This window comes from Lindgomyces ingoldianus (genome assembly GCF_010093535.1).
Source record: "Lindgomyces ingoldianus strain ATCC 200398 unplaced genomic scaffold BDR25scaffold_13, whole genome shotgun sequence".
NCBI classification, from domain to species: Eukaryota; Fungi; Ascomycota; class Dothideomycetes; order Pleosporales; family Lindgomycetaceae; genus Lindgomyces; species Lindgomyces ingoldianus.
In genome coordinates, this window is record NW_022985174.1 from 33018 (window position 1) to 43531 (window position 10514).

Below are 10514 nucleotides of genomic sequence, written 5' to 3' on the forward strand. Positions count from 1 at the left end.
CAGCATTTTGCAGCAAATTGCAGCATGTTGCAAGCTGGTCGCGCATAGGGCAAGTGCGCGAGGGACTCGGATCTATCTGGTGCAAAAATCGGTGGAATTCCTTGGCAACACAACGATTTTCCCTGCGCGCGTACAAACTCACATACAAACTGTGAATTTACTTGTTTTATGCGAGAATTGTGCAACAACTATCTAATAATTGTTAGTAAAACTTGAGGCTATACAAATATGTGTAAAGGGGTATACTGACGCGTTTTTTAGAGTTATAGTCTCATGTTTCAAGCCCATGGCGTCTCTACAAGGCCTCTCACGCCCGCGCAGGCGCGTCGCGCTCCTAAGATCCCTAGAGAGCTCATAACCAAAGGCCGCGGCCTTGATCCACGCCGGAGAATTGAAATATATCGCTTTTTGCTGCTAGGCTGGCGTCACGACTCTATTGCTAGTCATGTTGGTGTGTCGCGGTCAGAGGTGTACGCGATTGAGCGCAACTTGAAGCTGCACGGCAGCACTCGCAAACCAAGTGATCCAAACGCTGTACTTGGCCGCCCGCGTAAAATAGGACCTGAAGATGAGCAAGCCTTATTTAATGAGCTCTATCAAAGCGGCTGGATGTATCATGACGAGATAGCTTACTGGTTATGGATGGAGAGAGGCGTTAAAGTACACCGGTCAACAGTTACTCGGCTGCTCAACGATCGCAGCTGGAGCGAGCGAGCGCTGCGTCCTATCTCTATACTTCGTAATGAGGAGCTTCGTGAGAGCTATCGCCGCTGTATGAGGCAGTTCACCGCCGCTGATCTAGTGTTTCTGGACGAGTCCATCTTTAGTGAGAAGACTGGTTGGCGGCACCACGCCTACGCGCCGATAGGCTCCACGAACCGCTATATGCAGGACGTTCGACGAGGGAAAACCTGGGCAGCCTTACCCGCGTTTACTATGAATGGGTACCTGCCTTGTACGGGCGTGAAGGAGGGCTATTTTAGCCATGAAGACTTTATGGATTGGATCCGCGAGTCGCTACTGCCCACCCTTCGCATGGCGTACGGTAACAAGACTATGGTTGTAGTCCTTAACAACGTCTCAATTCATACAAACTGGGAGGTTGTGAGTGAGATTGAGCAAGCTGGCCACATTGTCAGATATTTGCCGCCATACTCGCCAGACTATAACCCAATTGAGCTCACCTTTAGCGTCCTTAAAGCTTAGATTCGCAGGTACTATGGCTGCACGCGCGGGCGATTTGACAACTTTGGCGACTTCCTGAGGGCAGCTATCCGCGAGAGTCAGTGTGATCGGTTTGCAAGAAAGCACTTTAAGCACGCTGCCGATGGCCTGTATAGGATGGAGAGCAAGGAGGCATTAATGGAGGCTAGGCACAAGATGTGGAGGTGGCAGTAGGGCGAGCAAGCAGTAGAGAGCATAAGGCAGAGAGAACAAGCGTTAATTGTACAATAGGTATTATAGTATTAGTGACGTAGTAACATTTTTCTAAAGCCTAACGCCTGCAGTCCTGTCTCCTCAGTTTGTTACTCCACTACCTGCAGTGTTGTCGTTACCCATGTTCATGAGTCCTACAGCAGCAGCAGCAGTAGCAGCAGCAGCAGCTTGATAGTGCTGTTTAAACTTCCTAAGATCCTCTTAAAGGTGCCTAACTACTCTATCTTTTAGCCGGAAGCGCTCACTAACTGCTACCTTATAGAGATCTCTACTAGAGTTTAACATCTCTTGCAAATCTCTAACAGTCCACCGCTCTGAGATTGCTACATCTTGCGCCTGCTTGTAGTCCTCGTGATTGTCCTCTGGCTGCTAGGCAATAATCTACTTAAAAAACTCTCTTATAATTGCTCTTGTGTCCTCCTTGCCGCTTACAGGGCTTGAGCTTAGCACACAGGTGGAGAGCGCTGTCGCAGGTGTAATAGGACGCTAAGCAATTGGTGGCGGTAGTGACGGCGGTAAAGGCGAGTAAAGCTGCTGCAGATGGAGAGGATAAGCAGGCTGAGGGTAACTAGCAGCAGCAGCAGGGCCGTATGGATAGCCTATTGGCAGGCTAGGCTGGCCAAATCCGGGAAAGTTTGGCTGTAACCTCATATTTTCGCGCTGGAGTTGAACCATCTCGCGCTGCTCCTCTCGCCACCGGGCATCGTCCTCTGCCTTCTGCCTAGCCTGCTGACGCTTGCGCTTCTTTAAAGTGCGCTAAAAATCGCGCTTAGAGTTGCTCTTGCTAGCAGTAGAACTACAGCGCTTCTTGCCTTTACGCCTGCCCTTTGGCTTTAGCTGGTTACTGCTACTAGCAGGGCTTCTCCAGTAATTAATAAGCTGAATTAGAGGCGTGAGGAGCTCTGCCTCACCTGCAAGGATTGCGTTTGCCTAAGATTTCGCGTCCGCAGGCGAGACTTTGTAGTGCTTAAAGTTGGCAGTAACCTAGCACTAGCACTTAAAGTTTAGGCACTCACTGTTACTACAACGCCAGTGGCGGTGGAGTCTCTTCTCCCAGTCCTCCTGCGTGGCCATATCCTGCAATTGCTGTACCGCTCTCGCCTTGTTAAGCAGCTGCTGAGTACGCCTTAGATTTTTTTCAGGTTGCGGCGTTGACAAGTCAGGTACATCAGACAAGGGCTTATTAGCGTACTAATTACGCTTAAAGGCTTTCTGTAAGGCAAGCGCCTTAACAGTAACCTTAATGTTTACCTCTACTACTTAAGGAGGCGGCCCTTTGCTGATTTAATAGTTAACCTGCTTAAAAAACTTCTCCTCCTCAGCCGCACTAAAATCTGCTAGTGAGTGCGTCACCTTTCGCGCCCTTGGGCCTACTTAAAAGTTGATTGTACGCTGAATAATCTTGTACTCACAGCCTTTAAGTTGAGCCTCTGGCATGGCTAGCAGCTCATTTACAACATTCTCTGCGTCCTCTAGCCACCATATAAAGCGATTGTGCTGCTCTGGTGCGCGGTAAACAGCGCTCCTTCTGTTAACAATTAGCTTATATTTAACCTTAAGATTGTACTCTAGTGCGTTTAACAGCAATGATAAGTTGGCGGAGCAAATAGGGGCGGCTGCCATAGGCGTAACACAGCCTGCTGTCGGCGAATTTGACTTGGCGGATAGATCGATAGTTACAGCCTCAGGCTGCGTCTTGAGCGTTGGTAGCGGCGACGACAGTACAAAGTCGCGCTCTATTTGCGTAGTAACAGGCGTAGTAACTTAAGCAGGGCTTGCCTGAGCAGCCGCCGGGCCCGCGTTAGCTGTCGAAGGCTCTATAAACCGCACCTAATCGCGCTGTGAGCGCGTCGTCCGCCCTCTAGTACGCTTCGCAGCCTTTAGTTGCGCCTTTGTAGCTTTTCAACGTGGTTTTGCTGCTTTCTTACGTGCTGCAATAGCTGCAGTAGCTGCAGCAGCGGCCGCTGCCTCTGCTGCAGTTACAGAGGGTATACGCGCCCTCTTTGGCCTCTCCATGAGCATATTGACGGACTACAACACCAAAAACGCGTCAGTATAGCTCCTATACACGTATTTGTATAGCCTCAAGTTGTACTAACAATTATTAGATAGTTGTTACGCAATTCTTGCATAAAATAAGTAAATTCACAGTTTGTGTGTGAGTTTGTACGCGTGCAGGGAAAATCGTTGTGTTGCCAAGGAATTCCACCGATTTTTGCACCAGATAGATCAGCAAAACAAAAAGCCGAGCAACACGAGTAGAGCAGAAAAAGGATTGATAAATGAACACAATCAATACAATCAATCAATCATCCCATACATCATATCCAAACCCATCATTCATCTCAGGAAGCCTAGAAACAGTGCTTAAATCTGACAGTTAGTGTAAAAAGAGATTATAAAGCTTTAAGTAGTAAATAAAGCTACTACATAACATAGATTACATAAAAAAAAGCAGATTTAGGCAGAAAAAACCTTAATAGTTAAGAATAGAGCTTGTCTAACTGCTCTAAAGGAGTTTAAAGCGTGTAGTAATAGAAAGAAGCTAAAGATGTAAGTGCGCGCTAAAAAAAGGTAAGCTAAGTTAAAGGTAATGTAGGCAGTGTAATTAGACTAGGCATAACTTGCGTATATGTAAGAAAGTAGTAAAAGTAGACTTTAAATAATATCTTATGTTATATTACTTTATACAGGGCTAAAGTAGGCTGTTTTGCGCTAGAATAGAGTGGTTTTAGTAGGGGCTTAGCAAAAGTAGCCGGCTAACCTGTGTGGCCGGCTAACCTGTTAGGTACGTTATAAGCTTATTAAGCTTAACTTAATGAAATAAAAACACTATATATTAGTAACTATAGCACTAGTAATAATGTTTTAAATTATCTAGTTATATTTTTTTAAATATAGTTTTTTTTTACTAAGGTTTTTTAAAGTTTAGTTACTAGTAATAAGTACTACTTAAGTGTAACCTAGATAGTCTCTACTATAGGTCTGCCTAGAGCTAGTCTAAGTTACTATAATATTCTACCTGTAACGGTTCTCATGATTCGTTCTATCTTGGGTCGCTCGGAACCTATCCAAAGGGTCTCCGCATCAGCCTAGACCATGACTCGACCCTGTCCCCTGTAGTTACCTCTATTCCCTTAAGTATTTAGTCGCACCTCTTCTCTTAGCTAGCTTAGTAGTTTTCTAATATCCTTTGTACAAGGCCTATAGGTGTTAATGGAGTTCCTAGGTTATTAAGTCCCCACGCACTCCTATATGCCTCTGAGTGGATTCCTACCGCATTTGGACCCATTGTCTTGCCTGTGCTGTTACACTACCTATTTAATTACAGGATTAAGGACAACCTGTAAAAGAAGGGGGGCTATGTTATAGTTAACTTAGACATGCCTTAGACTCTCCCTAGAAAGCCCTTAGCCTAGCCTTAGGCACATAACGTCCTGTCACGTGCCCTAGCACACATATATATATATATCCTCTCACGAACCCCTGAGTCTCCTTAAGGATTTGTCTATTAATACTATCCTGTACCCCCTTCTGCGCTTTATGCTTCCTGCTTCACAGTGCTCTCACACTCTGTTACTTCTGTATAATTTTAGATTAGCCTAGGTTACAGAGGTATAGTAGGTAAGACGTAAGTAGAGCATGATAGACTAAGGATTTGTAAAGCTGTTTTGCACTTTTTTTTTTAAACCTCTACTAGGTTAGTTTACTAAGAAACTAAGAATCTAATTCCTCTTAAAATTCACTAAAAACACTGTCTAATTCTACCAGCTACACACCACCAACACGAGCCCAGCATTCTCCCACCACCAATGCTCCCATCCATCCAACCGTCCAGCCACCCTCCTACCCCCCTTCCTGTCCATAATACCACCTCCCCAAACCATAGCCCATCTCACCTCCCCACCATCTCTCTACCCAACCACGCCCTCAAACCCCGCCATCTAACCTAACAGCCTTCATGCGTATTCGCATTACAAAAAGTAAACTCGCCATCCGCCTTCCCAGTACTCAACTTCATCGGGCTCTTCCCACACGCATTCGGATCCTCATCAAAGGGCTCCTCACATAAGACCTCAAATCCATCATCACTCGACCACTGCTGCCACGCCTGAAACGCCCCGCAAGATTGACGGAACCTTGGTCGGAAGACCAAGTGCCCGACGTCACCTTTGGTGGGGTTGAATGTGTATGTGTCTGTTGTCGTTTCAGCGCGCGACCAGGAAAAGGATGCGCTGCCAGTGAGCACGGCGTTGCCTTCGGGGCCGGGGGGGGAGTTGCCGCCGAGCGTGATGGTGAAGCCTTCGGTTATGGTAACAGCTTCCGAGTGGGCGATGCCGCAGGTTGTCACGTCGCAGTTTATATCTGCGGAGACTGTTGAAGAGTCAATATTCTATACGCCTGGTATCGAAATAAGAGAAGTGGGTTTAAAATCCTCTTGAGCTTTATCCAGAATTTTGGGAAGGATAGGACGGTTTACCTTTGACGGGATCTCCGAGAACTTCAGTGGCAGAGTGCTCGCAGAACTGGTAACACGGCTTTGAGATATCGATCACGCCGTTGTAGGTCTTGTCGCTGCAAGCGTCGCGTTTGTTGAGAGTGTTGTTGGCGGAGCGGGCGGCAAGCTGGGAGGGCGTGGCGTACACGAGTTCGCCGTTCTCGTTCGGAATGAGTAGGTTCTTCAGTTTATAGACGTCGCTGGTTGGGTTTGAGGTAGGGATGGCTAGTAAGACTGGTGGGAAGAGAGTGATGAGGGAGGTGATGGAGCGCATATTGTTCAAAAGGACTAGAAGATTGTTGGTAGTAGCAAGATTTTACGTCAATGTACTTGGAAAGGTAAACGGTAATGTAATGCTGTAATCCTGAGATATTGAGATGCTCTCATTCTATCGAGGCACAGAGTGGCTTTAATACTTCTCCGAGAACTCTCATACTTTCTCTTGATCCTCTACAGCATGGATATCTGGCGCGATTGTCCACTCGACGAACGTCAGGCTAGGGCGGCTTCCCTTGATACCACCTCGAAGTCCGGAGCATCCTGAGAACGAGGATGCCACGTCCTCAGAATGGCTTTAAACCCTCGAAGATGGAGACGACTCGCGCGAGAGTCGAGATGAAGTACCGGCTAGAAGTCATGTATCGGGCGAAGAGCTGGGGAAATGTCTGAAGGAGGGTTAAATCCTTGATGGACTTTAAAACTGAATAACATCCTCCCCTTTTTTTTTCATGGAGTTTCGTCGCTTTTGGGAGAATGCAATATAAGGAGGTTTGAAGAAGAGACTAGACTTACGGCACAGTATGACGCTAGCTACGTGTATACTTCTACCTCCTTGAGCGGTGTATCAATAGTAGATACAAGGGCTCTTTCTCAACTTACATCGGCACATGTGTTTATGTTCGCATCTTCAAAGTATTTTAACGTAGTTTAGCTAGTGGTTTATCCTTCCGAAGGCATCCAAACACCAGCGCATGGATATATGTGATTCAATCATGAGGTAGGGGAAAACAGGATTCAGAAAGGGCAAGATATGAAATTCCTCTTCATCCTTCGTAAAGCGTTTTCTCCGAAATTCAGGGTCAGAAGGCTTCTGGCTCTTTTATATGTATTCCGTATTTCTCGCACGATAGAATGTCGTCAGAAGTCAGCTGATCTTAAGTCTGCAGCCAGAAAGCCGATCGACTCAATTACTGAGCATCCCTGCACCCCGTCCCAAGGTTCTAGATCCTTAATCTTCAACCCCATGTTTGCTCTGTAGTCTGCCTTGGCCATCTAATGTCTAATTGGGGTCGATTGTGTGGCGGAGCAACGCGAGATGAAGCTACGCCGCAATCGACTGCAAACGGGGCGAGTGGATTGCCTTATTCAAAGCAACGTTGCGGACGGCGCGACACAATTCCAACCCCCAAAGGATTGAATATCCCAGGGCTCCAGTTTGCTGCGCCTACAACGTGCTGCGATAGAGCCTAATAATTGGTACCAGCGCGTTTGTTCACTATGGCGGTATTATTGTCGATCTGATGGTGGAGGGGAAAGATATAACGTGGAGAGTTTCTTGACCTACATTCCCTCAGAGCTTGCTAACACGATACATTTCCTACTATAATCCTTCTGACCTAGCGGTACCGCTGCCACGACTGCAATGTCAAACCTAGACTTCCAGTGGATTTTCCCGTCTGCCCCACCAAACATTACCTCCTCTCTCAATTTCACCGCACAGAATGCCACAGCAAACACCGGGGTATTTGGCAAGCTTCCCGTATACGTGAACGACGCGATAAGGCTCGAATGGAACGATTCAACTTCCTCGGATCAGACTGCGAATGTCCAGTATGAATGTGGAATAAGTAAGCCAGTTTCCTCATTAACCCCGGGGCCCAAAGCATTCGTGTAGTACTGCAAGCTAATTAACCCTTCCAGACCCAAACGGCTCTCGCTCCCACATCGGAGTTGGGCAGTCATTCAACGGGCGACCCCCTTTTACTTGGACGTTCGAATTCCTCTCCTCTCCCAGCCCTTCTCCAACTCCATCGCCTTCAGCAAACTCCTCTTTGGTCCCTAGCTCTGGCCTAGCAGAAGATATCTGCGTCTTTCTCCACTACAACCACACCCTCGGGACATTTTACCTCACGACCGCATTCAGCATCCTCAACACAACGCGCCAGGGCCAACCATATCTGTACACGATAGACACTCCATTCGGCAGTCCGAAAACGGCTCCGAGTGTCCAAACGGCTGATTCCAAGCATGGTCACTCGAACCTAGCTGCGATTTTGGGGAGTGTCTTAGGGTGTCTGGCGTTGTTAGTAATAGTAATCGCTTTCGTATTTTGGAGGAGGAGGTCGACCAGGAGAAATGGAGTAGGGAAAGGGCTGGTGAGAGATGACACGCAGGTAGAACTGGAGCGTGTGGGAAGTATGGCGACGACAATGCCTCCTGCTTATGAAGAGCGGATGCGCGAGGGCGATACTGAAGAGAGCGGCAATGCAGCGGGCGGGGAGCGGAGAGCCAAGTCGGCGGCCAAGTCGGCGGCCAAGCCAGTGGACTTTGAGAATGGATTGAAGAAGTCGTGAGGCAAGGATGGGGTGTCCTTAACCTTGTGGGAATGTACTCTTCATGGATGCGTAGAAGTGGCGTAGATAGAGAGAGGAGTCTGCAACAGAGCCTGAGTTCAAATTTCGAGAGAAACTTGACCACTTTCCGATCAACAATTCACGTCTCGATTTTCAATTCTCTGTCATTTGCATGGCGAAAATAAAGCGATCTGGTAAACTATACAACCAGAAACAGCGAAAGACCAGGAATAGAGACAGGTGGCAGACGAGGTGGCTGGTGCGGACGAAGCCCCGCCTGATCATGAGCTGGTCCTGTCCGGGAAGGATGAGAATGAAGTAGAAGAAGGAAAGAAAAATAAGCAAAATAGGTGGAGAGTTCCGCTATAAAACACGTTAGTATAATAAATAAAGAATAAATACAGTCGCCCACAAAAAGTCTGTTAACAGCACCAAATCGCCTAAAAACCACCCCTCTGTACATGAAGCCTTTCTGCTTAATATAGGTAGTTAATTAAAGCTCTTTTTAGAGTTATAATTAAGAGATACTTATAGTAGCCTAATACTTTATCTGCTAGCCCTTAGCCTTTTGTACTGCCTTTAAACGCCTTAGCATAGACTCTATAAGCTTGCAGATTAGTAAATTAAGTATTAACTTTTATACTTTTTTTAATGCCTTATAAAATTAGTTTTATTTATCCTCTAAGGTGCCTATTGTTTAAAACTTAGGGTGTAGTTTATAGACAAGTTGTTTAAGGGCCTACTAAATATGCTTAATTAGATTAAGGTTAAGTAAGTAAAGAGGCTACTCTATAGTCTAAATTCTGTGCTTCTTTAAGAAGACCTTTGTTACTTAAGTGTTATAAATAGAAGTGTTATCTTGCATAAAGATCTGCCTAGGCCTATAGTAAGGTAGGAGGCCCTAGCGGAGCGTTTTTATGTACAAATCTGCAGAGTAGCCTCTGCACTTAGCCTTAGAGTCCCTCTTTATAATAACTAATTTACTTCTACCTGCCCTACTGTTACTAGTTACCTAGATTGCTCTCTAGACTATCTAGCTCTTCCTTGTTAATTTAGATTTTTGCTGTATTATCTGTAGAGCTTATCTTTTATTGTTGTACTAGAAACACTACTTAGCATCTGCCTCTAAGCTTAGCTTAATTAAACATTTATTACTAAACTTAACAGCCTTTTTTTTATAGTTAAAGTAATAATATTGCTAGTAAAATATAAGCCTTAAAGCTGTATACTTAGTGTTTATTTTAGGTCTTTTCTTATAACAGTAATTAGTAAGGCCCTCTTTCTTAAGCAGATTATAGATAGTGTTGCAATAAAGGTAAGTAGTGCTATACATAAGGCCTGCTGCCTTTATAAGCGTTTTATACTGCATTTTTAGGAATTTTTATACTAGTTAAATAAGTAGTTGTTTATACTACCTTAATATTATAAAAGGACGCCTAGAGCAAGGCATAGAGGTAAGTTAGTTGTGCTCTTTCTAGCGCTTAATAGTTAATGCAATACACTAGTAAGTGTAGCTAAATTCCTTAGCTAAATCCTTTTGCGTCACACTAGCTTTAAACTTAGAAATAATTACTATGTGTGTTATAGGTAACAATTTACTATTGCGCATTTAATTTCTGCTAATTTCCTGCCTAAAAGAACGTCACATGGTGGCTGTAGGTGGTGTTAAAGAGGGGGTGCATACACGCGTTGATGCGCGTTGAGGGGTCGCGCATGTAATAAGGTAGGCACCCCGCCTGCCAAGCCGATACTATACGACTTTCCCCACTGTACCAAAAGGTACGCACGAGAATACTTAAGCTAAGTATTCTCGCATAGTATAATATATATATAGGTAATGCTAGGGTAAGCACTAGCACTAGCGGTTGTCTCTAGCCTAGCCTAAACCTCTATAAGCAAGAGAAGGCCACGTGGTTGACTGTGCCGACCTTGTTACAGCGCACGGTTTATGTTAACAGACTTTTTGTAGGCGACTGTAAGAAGACTTTCTTTCAACATTTAAAAAC

The 10514-nt window shown here is 45.5% G+C and overlaps 3 protein-coding genes across 3 annotated transcripts; 1 reads left to right on the forward strand and 2 right to left on the reverse strand.

Annotated features, from left to right (window-relative positions):
• Nucleotides 1–1923: 1923 nt before the first annotated feature.
• On the reverse strand, nucleotides 1924–3459 carry BDR25DRAFT_313459 (uncharacterized protein; the record flags this gene model as incomplete). Its single annotated transcript, XM_033691380.1, has 4 exons — nucleotides 1924–2193; nucleotides 2454–2563; nucleotides 2850–3173; nucleotides 3366–3459. The coding sequence occupies 4 exons, from the start codon at nucleotides 3457–3459 to the stop codon at nucleotides 1924–1926; spliced, it is 798 nt and encodes a 265-aa protein (XP_033548337.1).
• A 1856-nt stretch (nucleotides 3460–5315) lies between these two features.
• On the reverse strand, nucleotides 5316–6257 carry BDR25DRAFT_20332 (uncharacterized protein). The gene is made up of 2 exons (XM_033684416.1): nucleotides 5918–6257; nucleotides 5316–5811 (listed from the first exon to the last, which is right to left on the reverse strand). Exons 1-2 carry the CDS (start codon nucleotides 6207–6209, stop codon nucleotides 5387–5389), a joined length of 717 nt encoding a protein of 238 aa, XP_033548338.1. The 5' UTR covers nucleotides 6210–6257; the 3' UTR covers nucleotides 5316–5386.
• Nucleotides 6258–7550: 1293 nt separating this feature from the next.
• On the forward strand, nucleotides 7551–8508 carry BDR25DRAFT_342253 (uncharacterized protein; the record flags this gene model as incomplete). The annotated part of the gene is made up of 2 exons (XM_033693701.1): nucleotides 7551–7782; nucleotides 7856–8508. The coding sequence occupies exons 1-2, from the start codon at nucleotides 7578–7580 to the stop codon at nucleotides 8506–8508; spliced, it is 858 nt and encodes a 285-aa protein (XP_033548339.1). The 5' UTR covers nucleotides 7551–7577.
• Nucleotides 8509–10514: the final 2006 nt, after the last annotated feature.